The sequence below is a fragment of the Barbatula barbatula genome (genome assembly GCF_947034865.1).
Source record: "Barbatula barbatula genome assembly, chromosome: 12".
Classification (NCBI taxonomy): Eukaryota; Metazoa; Chordata; class Actinopteri; order Cypriniformes; family Nemacheilidae; genus Barbatula; species Barbatula barbatula.
Genome location: NC_136775.1, coordinates 9,889,339 through 9,909,890, shown reverse-complemented (window position 1 = coordinate 9,909,890; position 20,552 = coordinate 9,889,339). Strand labels below are relative to the sequence as shown.

At 38.8% G+C, this 20,552-nt stretch overlaps 2 protein-coding genes across 3 annotated transcripts in view; both read left to right on the top strand.

The window, feature by feature from the left end:
• mindy3 (MINDY lysine 48 deubiquitinase 3) overlaps window positions 1–14,072 on the top strand; it is a 31,664-nt gene extending 17,592 nt beyond the window's left edge. Inside the window, exons 11-15 of one of the 2 annotated variants that reach the window (XM_079470396.1) lie at window positions 4,933–5,005; window positions 7,919–7,991; window positions 8,882–8,969; window positions 9,768–9,839; window positions 13,136–14,072. In XM_079470396.1, the coding sequence (XP_079326522.1) occupies window positions 4,933–5,005; window positions 7,919–7,991; window positions 8,882–8,969; window positions 9,768–9,839; window positions 13,136–13,285 (456 nt within the window). In that variant the 3' untranslated portion in view covers window positions 13,286–14,072. Of the gene's footprint in view, window positions 1–4,932; window positions 5,006–7,918; window positions 7,992–8,881; window positions 8,970–9,767; window positions 9,840–10,031; window positions 10,245–13,135 lie in introns of those variants that run through there. The other variant, XM_079470397.1, reaches the window with a different exon arrangement.
• Window positions 14,073–17,691: 3,619 nt separating this feature from the next.
• Window positions 17,692–20,552, top strand: part of itga8 (integrin, alpha 8) — a 55,511-nt gene continuing 52,650 nt past the window's right edge. The window contains exons 1-2 of the mRNA XM_079468751.1: window positions 17,692–18,057; window positions 18,404–18,537. Coding sequence (XP_079324877.1) covers window positions 17,882–18,057; window positions 18,404–18,537 — 310 coding nt within the window. The 5' untranslated portion in view covers window positions 17,692–17,881. The remainder of the gene's footprint in view (window positions 18,058–18,403; window positions 18,538–20,552) is intronic.

Genomic DNA, 20,552 nt, shown 5'->3' with positions numbered 1-20,552 from the left:
TCTAATTTCCAGCAGGCTAAAAGACTTCTATCGTCACTTTCTCGCATGTCTTCCTCAGAAGAATGCTACTGTGTGATGTACACTAGCATATGCAAAAAGATTGAATAGGAAGGAAGGAATATAGTATTACTTAATAGATTTCCCTCTCATCAGACACTTTTGTTTGCAATCTCATCAGACGGTTGTCTCCATCAGGTATTGTGCCGTTTGACATATCATTAATCATTTCATTCCTTGTGATCTGATCTGGTATACACTATAGCTTTGTTGTTCCGCACATACTGTATGTGCATGTATACTCCATGGGAATCTCTTACAAGCCTACATGTGCCATCATTGATCTTGCAGGTCCTTGAATTTCATCTCCATCAAGGCTTTACGTGGCAGTTTAGCATACAAACACACACACACACACACACACACACTACCTCGTACCCAAGGGGCTCGTAATACACGTAGGGCCTCACATCTCCTCTTAACCCACAACAATGGCCTCTTCAGTGGCCTCTCAATAACACTGACGCCTGTATGGGGAATACTTGGCCAACAAAAGAAATGCATACAAAGACGACAACATGAAGATTGGGAGATAGTGTTAAATGCAAAAACGGACAGAGGGTGACATTAAGAGAGACGCCAGAGAAGAGATGGAGGGTGGAATGTGTGGGTATGATACAGTTACGAGTGCGCAGTGTGTCTGGTTGGTGACCCGGCCAGCTCTGACGTATCGGGTAACTAAACCGTTGCTCTTGATGTCGGTGACATTTGTCTGTGGTGAAGCATTTGAGAAGAACAGATCTACCTGTTAGAGTTACAAGGCTAAATAGCTCTGATTTGTAATGTGGCTTATATAAAAGGGTAGTTGTCGTCGCTTTGATGTTGATAAAACACTGTACTGTTTGTTAGAAGACCTCCATGAATGGGTTTTTAGGGTAAAACCCATGAACCTTGCACCTGAACCAGTCACTCTTAGAGATGCCAATCTATCCTTCAAGGCTGGTAGGATTAGGTTGAAAGGTTCAGAACACAATCTTGTTTTCTTTTCTAACATAACAGTGTTGATTCTGCAGTCAGTGCGTCATTTGGCTGCATATTTCATAAAAGGAACTCAACAATTTAATCCTTGCTAGAGTTTGGATTAAGCCTCTGATCTGGAGTTAACCAATTAAATATGACTTTGAGTTTGAGTGGAACACTTATTTTTGGTTTAAGTATGGTCTCAAACACATCTTACTTCACCTTTTAAGGTCAAACATCCAGACCAATAGTGTTCTTAGCATTTGTTTTTTACATTCTACACACACATGATTTATCTGCCCTCTTTTTTTTCATTGGCTTGTAACTATGACAGACTTAATGCTTACATTGACTGATTTAACTGTCTTATTTGTTTCTTTACGTGCTGTTTCACTCCTGCCTGCTGCTTTTATAAATACTAAAAGTACTTTATCTTTCACATTTGCAAAGAAAACAGTGACTTGAAAAGGTGAAAAGATTGTCTTTCAGTCAATTTGTCTCTTGGATATTTCTGAAGTTTGTAACCTAACCGTTCTTTGCCAACATTGACTTTATACATTTCTTTGCTCTGTTGAACACAAAATAAGATATTTTGAAGGATGTAGAAAAGCAAGAATTTTCTGGCAGCTGGGATGCGAAATATTCCGCAAAATAACCATATGTTTTATGTGAAATTATATTTTCCCCTGTATTTTTGTAAATTGATGGTTTTTTACAGTATTTATAAAAACATTCCATAAAATGTTTTTATCTATTTTACAGTGCATGGCCACTTCTGACTACCATTGTAATTTATCCTAATATCCTACTAAAAAATTTAAATCTTACGGATTTTGAAGAACTCAAGGGTGAGTAAATGAAGACAGAATTTTACAAAATTATGCTTGCTGAGCCTCTTGATAAACAGGCAGATATAAATCTTCACTGTGACCGAAGCATTGTCGGGAATATTCGTAATGCCCGGACATAAATGTTTGTAGCACTTGGCTTGCACACACATCTATATGACTTGAACTATGCTACCACATTAACGTCGTATTAGCATTCCACATTTCACAGCCTGTGTTCTATTGTTTTTTGGCAATTTGTAGAGCTTCATTTTCTTTGTGTGCCTGAAACCGAAAACCGTCCAGGATCGAGGATGGTGTCATGCCCTTCCTCGTTCAACCACGGCTCTGTTGATCCGTCTGGGTCAGATCACAAAGCAGAACCATCCCGCCTAGGGGTGAAGTCTTTAGCAGAGACGCCGCTCTGTAATTTCTCTCTACTGGAGCACGTTTTTGAGTGAGACCAAGAAACGCTGACTCAACTGATTACAAGCCTGGTTGTGTTGTTATGAAGCCACAGTGTAAACAGCGGAACGGCATGATGTTGTTGTCACAGGGGGTCAGACTTCATAATGAGACATGTTGTCATTTGCTATTAGCATGAAGCCACGGTGTATGTTTATGTGCAAGAGAGGTGATGGGTTTATGTGCATAGACACGTGTCACAGCGGATAAATTTCAAGTCAGCGCACACAAAAGGCAACATTCTTTTGTTTGTAAGTGTAGTGTTTGCTTGAGGATCATGATTCTGCTCTTGTTTCCAGAAACATGTTCTGCTTCATGAGCGTTCCCTATGAGAACCACAATGATCATCCTATACATCTTCATTACACAGAGAGGCACTTAAAAAACAACTAGTTCAGCCAAAATGTAAACTCCTCCCATCGTTTAAATGTTGTTTGAAACCCAAATGACTTTATTCCATAGAACACAAACATTTGTCAAAATGCACAAAACCATAGCATAGAGTCACTATGGTTGGTCAAGCTCCAAAAGACCAAGATTTACATTTGTAATTTGCTGAAATTGATACCCTCTGCTGTAGCCCTCAAGTCTCATTTGCAAATGTAAATATACAAACTTATGTTGATGGTCTTTGTTTCTGGTCATTATTGAAAGTGATACGGTAAGTTTTAGTATGCACATACATGACTTAGATTCAAATGTGTCGGGTAGTGTCTTCTTTTTACGCCAAGCACCTCTTAAGCTTAACCTCTCAAAAGCCATATCTTGAATATTAGCACTCGTCCATTGTCTCTGTCTGTTGGCATTGCTTTGCTTCTGATGGAATAACAAATCTTTTTCATTATTTGCGGGGGTTATTTGAGGTTTTATTTAACTCCACATGGCCTCAGGCAAGTGCTATAAACTTACATTTTGACTACCTGCCATATGACTGCAGTAAGGTGTTGTGAGTGGTGTGTGTATTGGATGTGATTATGTTCTTAAGATGAACGTTCTCCAGCTGCAAGTTCTCTCAGTCATCCACGTTCCTTGTGTTTCTCTCCTGTTCTCCTCTCTTCTGTTGCTCTGTCTCAGTATAACTGTGAGCTGTATATTTATTCTGTGAGAGAGGAGATATTTGTGTGCATTGCACTGAAACCATACTGTGAAAGTACACAGTCTGAGTTTATCTTCGGTCTTCCATGACTTCGTTTGTGTGCATGTTCATTGTTAATATACATTCACATCAATTGCAGTAAATCGGTTTGCATAGCATATGATTTAAGGAGATTTGTCAATGTTCTTGGTAAATGTAACTGGTGCCTGCCAGTACAAAACTTGTGTTTCTTGTGTTTTCTGGTTGCTAGTTTGGTCAAAAAGCCAACCCAATGTCTTATCTCCTTCTTTTTAAGAAGGGTATTTTTTCTTCCATATGTATTATCAGTCAAGCAAACTCTGCTCACAGTGCAAATGATTGATATCTTTAAGAAATTAGAAGTTTATTTTTATGTCACTTTTCATATTGCATCTTTTCCACAAAATGAAGGTTAATTCCATGCCTTCCCCTCAAATATTGAGTATGTGTGAATGTAAACAGACGTAAAGAGCCAGTTCTTACTGCAAATGGACTAGGAGGTTATTAAATTTGCATCAATAAACCTCTTCTAGTGCACTGCATTGTGTACAAGAGATGCAACATCGTTTGGTATGTTCCTTAGCTCACCACATATCACTCTAAACAAATGGATATATTTTTATTGATACTTTACAGTACTGAGCAAATTACAGGTATATCAATCTACCATTGTGTAGGCAACATTTGCAACAAATATGGTTTGCTTGATCTCTATGACAGCATTTTCTGTTAGATATTGCTGGAAAGTGGGAAAACGTGTTGCCTTATGAAGAGATTCACTAAATTCGACACCCTGCACATTATTGGAACATGATGAAAAACACTGTGAACTTTTTTTAGCTGTGTTTAATTTAACTGTGCATGCTGAGGCAGCATATACACACAGATGTGTGAGTCTTTCAGGGGACATGCATTGATTGGGGCAGTTATCCTGCTCAAACTCAAACACACACACATGGATTTTAGTTTGTTTTCTGTAATCAGCAAAGTTTGCAGTATGTTTGTGAGTTCATTCATGTAAGAAAGAAAGCGAGAAAGAGGAAAAAAATGTATCCTTACATCATTCATGAATTTATCACCCGATAAATTCGGGTGATAACAGTTTTAAACCAACCCTTCTTTAACTGACAGGAGACGGATAACGTGAACTCCGCCGCTTTACTCCAATTTAAAGTCGCTCCCAAAAGTCGTCCCATCATTTGCATAAAGTTGAGTAATTTTCAACTTTGTTGTGTCGCTAGACACACTCACTTCCTGTCGCCAACGGTCACTGACGCTCGTGTAGCCAGAAGTCACCAGCTCTCCATTGAACTGAATGACATCAAGTCACTTTGTCGCTAGCGGTGTGAAAGCACAGTTAGTTGGTAAATTTGGATTCTCAAATTTAGTTAATCGTTTAGCAAAATAGCATTGGATGATCCCAAAAGACAGAAACAAAGAAAACAATGTTTTACATGTGTTACTAAAGTCCTCTCCTCTAATGTCTTCGTCTCCCTTTCTTCTTTTTAGGAGATGGCTTTGGTGGCCCCAGAGTCTCCATCAGAGCAGGCCAGAAGAGTCTTCCAGACCTTTGACCCAGAAGGTAAAATAGTTTTTTAATGTGTGTGTGTGTGTGCGTGTGTAGGTGAGAAAGAGAGAATAAGAGAGAAACACAAAATATAAACACAACCCCAACAGCTGAGTCAACTTGTTCTACTCTGAGAGGAAGATGAGCTCCACAAAACTCTGAGCAGCTCACAAATGTATTATCCCAGCAGCTTTATCAGACAGAACAAAAATCTAACGCTTGTTTGTTTTTATCTGGTTGTCTTTCCTTTCTCATTTCCTCATTTACAAATTTGTATCCCACTGATCCTTGTCTGTATGTATTATTTAAAAGTACCTTGGAATTCTGAATGGCGTCTGCATTGCCGTTTGTGTGTGTGGGGGGGGATATGAATCAGATATGTAACTCGGTGGCAGCATTTTTGAATTTGAGGTTAAGCCCTTCATTCATTTTGATGACTCTCCCACAGTATCTGCTTACAGCCCTATATCATTTATAAAGACCTGACTACACACTCCCTCTCTCATCTGCCGGCACGGCACACAGAGCCCTCGTCCCCTGTGTTTTACTGCTGTAGGGGCAGTGTAGACACTTTCAACATGCTTTACTTTATGCTTTAAACCTGATCAAGTGAAGAACAAACTAAACCAGACATTTCACACATTTGATTTTGACAGTAAACAAAAAAGTCAGTATATGGAGCACATAAAATCAAATGAATGCCCTCATCCATACTTGATTTGTAGCTCCTGAATGTGATTGCCTTTCAGGGCAGTGTAATAAATTGAATAGAGTTTGGCAATTTTACACTTACACTTGCCAACATTCAATATTTTACCTGAGCATGTTTTGTTGAGGATGTGAGGAGGAAAGATTCATGTGATGATTTAATGTTTAGGAGAGTCATTGTCCTCAAATGGCAAAGCTTTATGGACATACCCCTGATGCTCATATGTAGTGCGATATATCTTTGTCTGTATATCCTGTTTGTGTCCTCTCTCCAGAGTTTGCATCATGATGGTATAATTTCTCTCTGATATTTATATATCTGATTTATTTCTAATGCTTATGTAAAAACCTGAAGAGAAGTGAGGGAACAGGTAGGGAGGGTAAGAAAGGCAGAGGTCACCCAGTTTAGTGTCTTGGATTTGTCAGTTGGTGTTTGTGTATATCATCAAATGTGTCACACACACACAGTGAAAACTCTCTTCCAATACTCTGAATGTATGTGATATAAAGTGTGTAATTTATAACACACACTCTGTATCTTAAAGCACAATATAGTCTTTGACATTAATTAATGTAATAAACAATTGAGGGTCTATCCACCACTAAGTTTTTCAGTCCATCCACAGATAATTTAAACACAAGATTTGACTTGTCACACACATTTGATACATCCAAATAACAAAGCAACACATTTGCACTATTTTTCATTTGTCACATTGAGCAGAACTGTTTGACTCGTTTGGACTAGTCTTGCATTTCACACTCTTCATCATCTGCATGTTATAAAACAAAAACCTGGTTCTGTTTTAATAGGAACGCATTGCTCTTTTTTTATTTATCCAATTGGTCTCTTGAGCCCTTTTAACTCCCTCTTTGCTATCTATAAATCTACTTTCAGCATCATACTTTTGAGGCCGACGGTATTTATTGATATGAGAGAACTGAATGTGAGTTCATGCAAAATGAAAAAAAGATGCGAGAGGAACAGTTTGTGGTGTATTCACACTCAATCTGAAGTTCAGCTGCCTTTCTGTTATTAAGAGACTGATATGAGACGTTAAGTACTTTGAGAAAGACACTTTCAGGTGATGCAAATTTAAACCTCAGATAGAAAAGACATTTTTATCAGGACGGTTTCGTGGACAGTTGAATTGTTTTGAATATGTCCATATTAATGAAGTGAAGAGAGGACATTTGAAGTTATGCTCACTACATGAATGGCTCATAAATGTATCTAATGTTAGGCTTCATTTCTGATAATGGCAAGAGGCTTGTGTGAAGATTGAGTAGAGACGTCTATGAGAAACTTCAGAGGTACTTTGAAAGATTGTGCGTGTGCATGTGTTTGGGTTTAGTCATGCTGTCCAAATATTTCAAAATGTTCTTGAAAATAAGGTAACTGTATCATTAACCTGGTATAAAAGTGTTGAAAGCCTCTGAGATGGTCTCTGTAATAAGTGAAACCTGCGTGCATGCGTGACACACTTGCATATTTTAAGGCAGCTGAAATTAATCTCCTCTGACACCAAATATCTAAACAGTGCACCCTTAAACAGACACACAAACATACAAATTTTTGTAGCACATTCATTGAAGCATGCATTTGAACTTCATCTTGTTTATCCTTCTAAACCAATCTCTTTTACCTTGGGCATCTCTAAAGATGTGTTGGAGTAATTTACCCTTACAAAGAGATATTTTGGTGTGTGTGCGTGTGTCATGTTCTGTATCAAATCTGGTTGTCCTAGTCTGCCATATAAACACAATATAAGGAAAATCTAAATATATTTGCATTTAGTTGGCACTAAAGATCGAGGCTAAAAATCCAGTCATGCGTAAAAGGTTGATATTAGTAGTTAATAAATTGCAGTATGATTCCTCTCTGTTATTTAAATCTAATATCATGTAGTTGTATGCTGTGGATATTTACTGTTAAATCAAGTTACCTCAGGAAAGATGGAGGTAAGAGCTCTTCTTATAGTAACAAGACCAGCTGCTCTGCAAACATCCCGTCTGACACATGGAGGGCAAAATGGAGAAGAGGAAGATCAACATACTTAGTTCATTTTATCAGCTGTAGTCTGTGTTTGTGTGTGTATGGTCTGCGACTTGAGTTTAAAAAAATGAACCACGGGCTTATTTTGGGCACAAGGAGACACAGGTGGTGATCAAGACTCTCAGAAGCACTAATAACCATCTGCCTGTTTCTCTCATCTTCAGATAATGGGTTCATTCCAGACCTGCTGCTTGAAGATGTTATGAAAGCTTTGGATCTGGTCTCTGAGCCAGACTAGTAAGTTGGTTTGTATTTGATGTTTTCAATTATAAGTCAAACGTTTTCGGAGCTGGATGCCTGTTGGTCAATATAACATTCAAGCCATGCTATAATAGATTCATTGTCATTGGGTCTTTCCTTGACTCGTTCTGAGCAAAGAATTATAATAAAAAACAAAGAGATAAAGTTATTTAAGCCCAGTTTTCAAACAGATCCACCTCTCCTCAGATCAACCTGAGTCATTCTAAAAGCCTCCGTTCCTAAACAGTTTTATTCCTACTGAAATCTGAGGGATTTCACCACCAACTGACAGACAACTTGAGACATTCAACGCGTTTGTTGAACAAAGATTAATATGAAGGTTATGTGCTGTTTGTTTTTACAAACTACCCCACGAAGCTGTTTTGTCATGTGTCAATGACGTCTGAATGCTCTTTTGTGTACTAGATGAACATGCAATTTGGCAAATGGTTATCGTTTCTATTTTATTTCAATATTAATGACAACTATAATCGCATGAGAAAGCATTTATACTCCTCAGATTACTGACTCTAGTGTGGGAGTTAGAAGGGTTCTCTGTCTTTTTTTATTCCTTAAAAAGGCAAATCTACTCATCAGCGAGGTTGTTTAAAAACAATATAACTCAGATTCCAAGCGTTTCTCGCTGTTAAATTTAGTTACTGAACATAACTCATGACTTCAGCTCCAGATAACAATTTACTGATACGACTTGCCAATGTTACATTTACATTTATGCATTTGGCAGACGCTTTTATCCAAAGGGACTTACATTGCATAATCCTGTACATTTATATCTAGGTATCTGCAATCCCCTGGGATGTTACGTGTAAAATACACACACCCTAGCACCATCTTTTATATTCCCTGACTCTCTTTTTTCTGTTCAGTGTGAATCTTATGAAGAGTAAGTTGGATCCAGAGGGATTGGGTGTCATTCTGTTGGGGCAGTTTCTTCTGGAGTTCTTCCCTGATCAGGTACAGTAAAGTGTAACATGCATACGTCACTAAAGGTCAATGGTGTAACAGTATGTTTAATCCTGTTTTCTCTTTCTTACTGTTTTCCATTGTTCAAATAAAGCTACAATCAGCCCCAGCTTAGACTCGCACAAGCTGCTCCTCTGAGAGAGAGAGAGAGAGAGAGAAGCTTGGAGTTATAGTTGGCATGGGCGTGCAGCTCGACTGCTCTGTGCTAAATAGATTTGGGCTTTAGGGATACATACAGAAAATTTCTCAATTTACCATCATATCAAATACTGTAACCCTATTTCAGGCTCACTCAAACATGCAAACGCTCAGCTCTCTCTCGCTGTTGTGGTTCTGGCAGTGTGGCATGGGGCTAGACAGAGGTATTTGGCTCCTGTCAAAAGTGTGTGCTTGGTTTGTGCTGGTGGTTTCAGTCAGCCTGAAGATTCTTGGCACCGGCTTACTCTTTGAGCTGCTGTACAGGGGCTTCTGTGATTGTTTTGGACTTAAAGCATTGTATTTCACTTCACTGTCAGACAGTGTCATTACATTTTAAACTATCTGACGATATTTCGTGCTCCCTGGTCTGAATTTATGGAGTGTGGCGTGATTGTGTTAAAGCTGAAACGAGATGTTTTGGCTGCGTCTTAAAGTTTCTGTAGGCGGAGTCAGATCTGTAGGCTGTATATGTCACTTTAAATCAGCACAATAGAGCTGTTTGCTGATGTTACACAGATCTAAGGGTCTGCGTACATGCACTCTGTGTTAAAGTGTACATGTCTGCTGACACGTGTTGTCTCATTGTCGTAGGATTCAGCAATCCCAGACTCATTTCCTGTGTATCACTATAACGGCCTGAAGCAGTCCAACCACAATGAGAAGGTAAGACACACCAACACTTGTTCCGTGATGCCCACGCATACATGCATGCACACTTTCATGTCAGCAGGGGTAATATCAACTGCTTTTAAAGACATGGTGGGTTGTCATCCTGTCTGATCTCCTCAATGTTCTTCAGAACGTGATTACTGATCTGTCCATGTGTTTGTGATTCACCCATCCCACATCTATCAGATGGATCTGACCACTCCCACACCAATGAGATTTCTCAGACTGCTACTGCCAGAGCTTTAAACCCAACTGGGCAGAGTATACTAAAGCCACAAAGATCTAAAACCATTTACCTGGACTGTTGTCTCAGGCCCTCAGGTTTCTATTCACTCTGTGGTTGTACTTAAACTGGAATGTGTGATTTACAAGGTTAATAAATAATTGCTGTTTTGCATTATTTTATTGTAACTATTTTAATGTTATTTTGTAGAGATTAATTGAATACATTAAAATAAGCGATCTTTTTAAGTGTGGATTTGCAAACCTTACCCCTACTTGCCCCCCGGGCGCTGCAGTGATGGCTGCCCACTGCTCTGTGTGTATGTGTGTTCACGACTTGCTGTGCATGTGTTCACTAGTCTCTGGATGGGTTAAGTGCAGAGGTCACATTTCAGGTATGGTTCACCATAACTGACAAATAGGTCACTTTCATTTGAAAAGTGAAAAGAATCTGTTATCACCTTTTTTACTCTATCCATCAAATCACTTTCATTCTCATCATTTGCCTGTTGGGTTGCTGTTTACGGTTTAGCACAATCCAAGGATCACGGATTTCAAAGCTGCTCAAAGAAGGTTGAACCTTTTTTAATAAAGGAGTTGTTTTTATCTTAGATAAAGCAATAGTTCACCCAAAATTGAAAATTCTGTCATCATCATTTTAAAAGAAAATATTTTAAAGAATTTTGGTAACCGAACAACCCATTAATTTCTATTGTATGGACTCAAAAGTTAAGTCAATGGGTACCGTTTGGTGACCAACATTTTCTTTTGTGTTCTTCAGAAGAAAAAAGTCACACAGGTTTGAAATGACAGGAGTAAATGATGACAGAATATACATTTTTGGGGTGAATTATACTGTACCTTTAAAGTTAATTGAAACAAAGACCCCGTATATACTGTTTATAGTCGAACAGGTGCTTATTCTTATTTTATAGTGCCACTGGTAGTTAAGTGCTTTTTCTAACCATTGAGAACCATTTCTCTTATTCCATACAGATCCCCATTAGGAGCCCTAATGACATTCACACATGCCATCTTTAAAGTCACACCCCCGGGCTACCTCATGCATTCATTTATCATTGTGTGTGTGACCCTACACTTTTAAACGCAACTGTGTGTGCATGAAAGAGAGAGGGAGATTAAGAAAGCGTTAGGGATAACTGGTAGGAACTGCCATCAGGCCCCTGAGGACACCCGGGTTACTTTTTACTAGCCTGGCAAACGCATTAGCAGCAGCAGTAAAGTGTGCAGACTTTGTTCTGGAGGCTTCCTCTGTGCCACTCGGATATTCTCACGGGCCATTTTCTTCAGTAACCGAACACCCTGCAAAATATAACAGACTGTAACAGACCATCTTGACACTTGTAGCCAAAGTCCAGATCTCCTGTCTGCTTCAGTCATCCAGTGAGAGCTGCTCTTATTCTGTCATCCAACGGCAGATCTGTTTCATGTCACATATGGATTCTGAACTGCTGTCCCTCTGCTGTCAGAGGGATTCTGTTATGATTTTGTCAAACTGCTCAACAATTGAGACACAATGTCAACCATCATTTGTTAAGGTTGTTGTCGGGTGTTGAAAAACTCCTCAGTGGTCATGATCGAGAATTTCCTCCGGCTGATGGCTTTTCATTTGCCTGGTTTTATCTTTAACTTGACTACCATTTTTATATTTTGTTACACTTATTTGATTACATAGGCTATTTCCAATACTAAAAAAGTATTTCTGGAAATCATCTCGAGACCCCGCCCTCGCGGACAGTGGGACTTATTTTATGTTCACTTGACAAGTGAGTGCTCTAGTTCTAAATCCAAACAGATCTTTGTGACTGGTTAAAGAGAGGAGCCATATGTGATATTTTCATGGATGGTTCATTAAACTCTAGAAAAACAGATGAACACACTTTTTATTTATACAGGGTTAAACAGAGGTCAGTTGCGAAATAAGATAAAAAAGATAAAATGTCAAGAGGAAGTTCTCTGCAGGTATGTGGTTCCAATGACTTGAACAGAGAGAATTATGTCTCTTAGCCTTGACTGTATAATAAGATTGTGACGTTGGTCTAGACCACCGAAAGACATTGTCAGATATCTGCCACCTGAGAGAGTGCTGTTGAGCTTTTGGGCTTCTTATTAGCAGAGCTTAAAACAGCCCAATCTTAATAAGCGCACATGACTTTCATTCTTGAATGGGATCTTAAAGGAAAAGTTCACCCGAAAAGGACAATTCTGTCAAAATTTACTCAGCCGTAAGTTGTTTCAAACCAGTATAAATTGTATTGTGCCACTGAACACAAAAAAAGATTTTTGGAAGAATATTTGTAAGCAAACAGTTCTCGAGCACCATTAACGAAACTACTATGGAAGTCAATGGTGCCCAAGTACTGTTTAGTTCACTACGTTATTCTAAATATCTTCTTTTGTGTTCAGCTGCACAAAGAAATGTATACAGATTTAAAACATAAATAATAACATTTAACATTTTTGGGTGAACTGTTCCTTTAAATGGTTAATGATGTGTGTGTTAAGATGTCTCCAGGGCTTGATGATTCTGGACAGCGCAGCTTTATTCCTGTATTTAAGGGTCATCGGGGATCATCAAACCTCTCATCACATTCGATACTGGCATCATTTGAAACCACATTCACTGACCTTTTGAAACACGCATACATAATTGCTTGCAAACTGAAGCATGGTTCTGCACACATGCATTTCAATACATGTACTCACACACGCTCATAATGGTTTCGGCACACTTATCAGACACCATGCATGACGGCAACATTAAACACCCATTCGCTGGAGGCACACATTCAGCATGACACGCTGTTAGGGGCAGATTCCTCCCTGGCAATATGAGGCCCTCCATATGGAAGCCATCGACCGTCTCATGTCTGATGTCATAGTAGGAGGCCAGGTCTCTAATGAGACACATGCATGGGTTCTCAGAAAACGACATCAGCTATGGTTACATTTAGAACATGGGGTAGTTTCTTAAAGAGATGTGCATGTCACTGATTGGAAAATTGTCAAGGTGCTGTAACTATAGACTTTGTGTTTATCTCTGGCAGGTAAGTTACGTCGAGGGTACCGCTCTCATCATGGGCTTTGAGGATCCTATGGTACGTACAGACGACACCCCAGTCAAGCGCTGTCTACAAACCAAGTGGCCCTACATAGAGCTCCTGTGGACCACAGAGAGGTCGCCCTCCCTCAATTAACCTTTCATTTTCACCTGCCAGCTTCTGGCTGCACAGCCCTCGAGGAACGCTGAAACCTCATAGGACTACTCACTCTGCATTACATTTTGCAGGCCAACACTGAAGGGCCTGAAGGTAAACTGAGAGATGATTCTCTTTGCCTGACACTCGCATAAAGGCTCTTATCTGCTTTTTACACAACTTGTACATTTGATTTGGGAACTCTTGTGTTTAAAGCCCCGAGGTTTTTTTGTACATTTACATTCTGTTATGTATTCCAAATGATGTTGTTTTGGCATATGTACCATATTTTTTTCAACATCCGTTTTTGTTTATTTATCTTAATGGATTAATCGTTGAACTACCACACTGACTGTGATGCTATTATGCGTAATTTATGGAATTGTTAATATATACATTATTTGGATTGAATTCAGTCCTATTCAATGTTGGGAGTTATGAATTATGTAAGGGATCATTTGACCAAAGCCTCTGCTTGGAGATGAAGTATTTACGTATTTTAAATAGTCAGATGAGGGATCGTCAGGTTCTACAATGTTGGTCATAAGGGAAGTTTGGTTTAAACAGGTTTACATAAAATGCACTACAACCCCATGCTGGCCACCAAAAGACAGTAGGAGGGCAGGAGAAGGAATGTAAAGGATGGTTTTATTATATAAACTTTAAACCTCGAGGAGGGATACACTATGATTCTCTGCATGAGAGAGAATAATTAAGACACAGATAAGCTTTCACCCTTTATTTATTTTCATCCTGATGATGGTTCACTTAAATAAACACCTTTTGTTCTTCACGTTTCGACTTCTGTTTTTGTGTTTAGTAAAACCCTGTGTGTTCCTGTAAGCTATCGTGGGTATTTTGTTAACAGTGCAAATTCATGAGGTCAATGCTAAGGGAACACACATACTGATCAAATGTATACGTGGATTTACATTGGATACAGCATCTGCCAAATGCATACGTTTAAGGATCAAATTGACTAAATCATTATTAACTAGTAACTACACTCCTAATTGTTAAGTTAGTTCCTTAAACTAAAAATCTATCTGCATGGATCTGCACCAGCCAGTAGAATTTCACCAGTATTCCGTGAAGTCTGACTTTAAATATTTCCTAGGTTTTGTAACTCAACAGAGCAGTTAAATTTGGTGGATTTTGTGTAACAATTTCGGACCTTATTGATTTGACGGGTAACCGAATTTAATCATGAGACCTTCCGTCAGAAATATTCTCAGGAAGTGATGGTTATGGCCCTTATGATCCTCTGGGTCATATATTAAGCTGCTCTGTTTCCTCTGTAAAGTCAGACTAACAGATAATTAAAACCGTTCCAACTAAGGATGCATGTGACATGTGGAACAGATCTTCATGGGCCAAGTCACTAAACTTGACATTATTGCAAAAAGAAATAAAAGCGACATTTAGAGGAACCAAAGTTTTCATTAGGCTCTCAACTTGGCACCACATCAAACAAGTAATATTCAATGGAAGTGGAAAATAAATTCAAAACAAGATGCTGAAGACAGGATGCAGGCATTTTATTGCCAGTCGTGCCTTTTGAGGTCTTTCATTTCATCGGTTCCGGTTACGTTTTGTGGATCTGCGTCAGCTGGGAGTTATCAGATGTTTGTTACGTCACTTGAATAAACAATTTAGGCAAATGATGCGGTAGTCATCGGGCCATCGCCGTGTCTGGTGTTCTGTAAACATTGCGATGTCCTCTGGCACACTGTCAGGGATTCTGTTACGGCTCGCCTTGGCTTAATATATCACTCTGGTCCATCTGAGACCGCTATGTAAATATTCTAATGACTTATCAGACTTATGTTTGACAGGTGTTTTTATTCTTAGTTAGGTGCTAAAAAGTTGCCAATATAAATGTCTGGAATGACTTTTTTTGTCACAGTTTATCCATTCCTGGCAGAAAGCAGAAGCTGAAGAAATCTTTATTAATGAAGAGATGTGGAGGAGTGCTTATTTTGGTATGGGTCATTTCATCAAACGTCGCTAAAATAGAAATATGACTCAATTATCGGAAACACGCAGATGACAAGAATCCAAAAGGCAAAAGTGCTTTGAAGGGATTGAGAGTTCAGGAGCTGAGGGGCACGGGTCGACCATATAAAGAACTCTGCGAACGCTAGCATGTATTAGACGATAGAAGAAAAAGGCATAAAAAAGCACATCTGGAGTTTGACAGAAAGCAAAGTAGTAATGAAGAAAGAAAGAATGTGATCAGATGATCAAGATATAGATTTTAATGCTGTTAATTCAAAGATGAGCGTTCCTCGTGAGCAGCTTTACACTTGAACCAGTTTCCATTTACTTTCAATGAGTGGAAAAAGTAACATTAACAACCTCTTTAAAATTCATGCTCTTGTGCTCCACAGACGATTGCAAATGTGATTATTTTGTTCATTAAAGTATCATTATACTGTATTGGTTTATACAGAAGCTTGTCCAACATGTAAAATTTGTCTGCTACTTATATCCTTGAGTGTGTTAAGCTTGTGTGTCTGGTTTTAAATATTGTGTTTGGTTAGTGTGATAAAATAAGTCTTGCTTTATGCCTCCCAGAGCCTTAGAAGGGAATTTAAAGAATGTTTTCCAGCTCTCATTCCTCTTGGTATGAAAAGCAATATATGAACCGTCCCAAATCTGTTCTTTTGCTATGATTTGTGTTTTGGAGATGTATTGTTTGTTTACAAATATACTTCACATGTCTTCAAAAACAAGATATCGAGTGTTATGCAAATGCAGCAATTACAGGTGAGAAGACACCAGCCAAAAATGTTTTGATTCATGTCAGTGTGTGTTGTGTTTATGTGGAATCTTATGTGGTCTCGTTCCTGATTCTTAGTTGGCAACAATTTTCACCTAATGATAACTTTCCCACCCACAAATAGACAACGGAGAACACTAGAACTACACAGTCATGACAGATGAATGTTCACTGTTGTGATAGTTTTTACATTTTTCTTTTCAATAGCGGTCCAAAGACATACTTTTATTTAATCTGAATGACCGTAAACTATGTAAGGAAATGTCTTATGGAGTAGATTTAACATCTTAGAATTGACTAGAACAAGGCAAAGAATGTTGTTGTTTTTTACCATCGCAACAAGCTTATCCAAATAAAATGATTATTTGAACATTATTATTAAAGGGCCAGTTCACCCCAAAAATGGTCCCCGTTGACTTTCCATAGTATGAAAAAAGTCAACTGGGTGAGCTATTCCTTTAATGTGATTTCATCCACACAGTCTGTGTAGAAGCTTGTGTCATTTGAAGGGACATTCAGAAGTATCTCCATGCATTTCACATTGGGAAGACCTAACTAATCAAAAACATAAAATATCTGTTTTGAAAACAGCCAAAAAATACTTGTTTCTGTGTTGTGGCATTAACGCATGGGAGAAAGACAAGTGAATATCATGTAATTTTGTAAAGTTCATTGTATTCATCAAAGCTCAATGAATCAACTCAACAAGTGCTGCACTGTTTCGTGCACAACAGCGGAAATCACAAGATGGGCGTTAAAGGGAATTACTTCATTTAGACAAGATTAAAACTCTGATATCCAGATGGTGTCCAAAGCAGTCTGCATCTTGAGCTCAGATGTGTGCCTTAATTTAGGTACAATCTGAGGAAACAGGTCAAAAAGTTACGATTGAGGCTCCTTTAAAATGTGAAGGTTATACTTATCGAGCGTTCTTCACGGCAAAGTTTAACTTTGGTCGTCTGATGCATATAATTAACGTTCATTATTTTCAGACGGTGAAAATTATATAAATTAAAGGGATAATTCACCCAAAAATTACAATTCTGTCGTCATTTACTCACCTTCGAGTTGTTCAAAATATATTTAAATGGCTTTGTTCTGATGAACACAGAGAAATATATTTGGAAGAATGCTTATAACCAGATAGATTTTGCCCCCCATTGACTACAATAGTAGGAAAAAATACAAAAGTGCCCCAGAACTGTTTGCATCAAAATATCTTCTTTTCAACAGAACAAAAAAATTATAAAGTAATTTTTCCTACTGTGGGAGTCAACGGGGGTCAATATCTGTTTGGTTATAAGCATTCTTCCAAATATCTTCCGTGTTCATCAGAACAAAGAAATGTATACAGATTTGGAAAACTGGACGGTATGACATCATTATTGGGTGAAGTAAGCCATCCGCAAAATTAAACATCGTTAATCGTCTACCAGTAATATTGCTATATATGCAATCCATCTAATAATATCTGCTTGACTTGTATCGGTTTAATGAATAAATGCATTTTTATTTTGAGTAATTTAGTACTCAGAATGTGTCTGTTGCCATAAAAGGAGTTGGCCGGATGCGCTGTGTTATGTGCTGCTGGAGCCTGGTCTCGTGCGCAGCTCATTATAATGTCTAGTACGCGGAGAGCGCTCTCAGAGAAAGGCGCGCAACTCACATGTGGAAAGCAGCAGACGCATGGAGCGCATACTCGGTTTATGACAGCTGAGCACGGACAGGGACGGTCTTCTTCACTCCATTATATATTCTCTGTGCATCTCTGATCGCTAAACTCGGATTACCTTTGGAGACGCTTACCTGAAGCCATGCACCCGTGTTTTTTCCGCGTGGGTTTTCGTGGGGTGTTGCTCATATTTTCAATTTTGTGCGAAACTGTTGCTTTTAACCTGGATTTGGAGAAGCCAACGGTTTACAGTGGACCAGAGGGAAGTTATTTTGGATATTCTCTTGACTTTTACCACCCGACCCAGGACAGAAATACGTAAGTTTATTCAACTTGTATAACATGTTCATGAATCTATAAGCCTATTCAAGCGCATGCCATGTTGACTACAAAGTCAGAAAACAACGTAGTTTGCCTGTGCCTTAGATGTTTGAGACTTCTTCAACAGCTTCGTGCAAAACACTCATTCAGCACCTTCGTGGTGGACCTGAACTCGGCAGCCTTAAGTTGATATTGAAGTCTTAAAAGACGGACTGAAATAATACCATTCACACTTCATACAAACACAAGTTCCTATTCTGTTTGCTTGGTTCAGACTTTTCAATATTAAGGTTTGATCCAGATGCTGCCGTGTGTGTGTAGATTTATCCTTGTTTCTCTCCAGCATGTCTGTTCTGGTTGGGGCTCCTAAAGCGAACACCTCTCAACCAGGGATTGTGGAGGGAGGAGCGGTCTACTACTGCCCCTGGCCGGCATCAGACCCAGACTCCTGCCGCCAGATCCCCTTTGATAAAGCAAGTAGGTGCCCTCATACTTCACAAAATGTTGCTGATTCTATTATAACAAACTCTTTCAGTTGTTTATACGAATTCTACACGAATGTGATCATAGGTGTTATTTCAATGTGTCTTACAGGTCTTATTTCGCGCAATTTCTTTAGCGTCTGCTATAAACAAATCTATTGCTCAAATAAAAAGATCGAAAACCACATGCAAGAAAGACTTCATTTCACCGCATATGGTTTGGTTTAAAGTCGCATGAGCGGAGTAATTACCATAGGTTTCTAGAGAACGGCGCGTAACTTTACCTCTGTGCGTAATCTGCCGCAATTTCGACGTCCGTTACTCTCATTTATTAGCTACAGCGCTGATCACCATTTGAGAACATGTACATCTTCATTCTTTTTCCAAGGGTCTTCGTCCTCTGAATGGTCCTGTGGACATTAAGACTGTAGTGCGTGAGTTGTACAACAACCTAAAAGTTGGCTTGGAGAGACGCAGCTGTTAAATCACATTTAAATCGATTTTGTCGCGTGAAAGGGAGGTGGCATCATGTCAGTGGTTTTTATGATATTAGTGGACTATTTTGAGGAGGTTGGCCTGCCGGTAAATTATTTCAGTGGTCCATCAGACATGCGGCGTGGAGGGGAGACGGACGCGCGCGCTGATGCTTTGCGCTGTTATTCATAGCGTTCTCTAGAGGGAGCTTTGATCGCTGAATTTATGTGCTTTTCCTGGCGTAAGTGGTCTCATATCAGAATAGGTTATACTTTCATCTTTTTCTTCAACATGTTGCCATTTTACTGACGTTTTGGAGTTTCCAGTAAATAAATTAATAACATTCAATTGACCTAATTAAATTAAAATGTTTTTTCATTCACAGACCCAAAAATAATCGAATAAACGGTTATTATAATCGGATTGCATTGGAACTTAGTTTTTTAATGAATAAGATATCCGTTGTTTTCATGTAAACTAGGCTACTTTACGCACTGAAATATAGCAACGGTGGAACTGGCATTGAAAGAGACAGTCTGTTGAAGATGAAAGCACCGATGCTCTGGTTCAAGCTTTTAGAAAGGATGTGATGAGGTGTGTGTGAGAGAGAGAGAGAGAGAGAGAGAGAGAGAGAGAGAGAGAGAGAGAGAAGGTTAAAAGAGTTGTGAACACAGGGGAATGAGGAAAAAGCTGAGACCCTTATATGAGAGAGGGCAAACGTTCTGTCTGTTCTTTGTTAGTGTCTGCACACCATGCATTTCCAGCATACTCTTTCGAGAGCATTGACTACGAACACATATTTTCAGATTCATTAGTCACGTTGTCTTAAACACACCTGACCTTTGACCCCGTGGTCTTCCCATTGAGGACCACAGAGCTCTTCATGGGGGGCTTGACGCGTGTGTGTGCGTCTGACATTTTTGATGACAGGCTCGTGTGTAACTAATGCAGTCCTTACAGAGAAAAGTAAATTCATTAGATACACCAGACAAGGTCTCAGCACTCACATAAATACATGTTTCAGATTTACTGGATTGAAGAAGACAATCTCACAGTCTCTGTTTTAGCAAAAATGACTTGATCATGACCAATACATGTGTTAGTTCAGAATGTTTGATTCTCACCACATGTCACTTTCATGGTCATACTGAGCGGAGTTATTAATAAAGCAGCTTTGATTTAAAGCCCTGCAGCAAAGAGAAATAAATCACAGCAGATTTATAACAAAGCATCAATTAAAAACACCTACAAAGAATGAAACAGATGTTTCTGAAGCACTAAATAATGCCCTGCTGTCAAAGTCAGGCACAGCATTTCCAATTTGACACCAGAACTTTTTTATTCAAACATGATTTTCTAAACTGTTTGTTATTTTGCTGTGTTTTTAAGTTAGAACACAATCGCGGAAACATGTGAATGTGTTTGCATCTGTTTTCACTGAAATTGTTTCTTCATCCAGTATTGATGAAAGCAATTACAACCATTCGTATTGAGTGATATCCAGACTTCCCACAATGCATCATGGTCATATTGTGT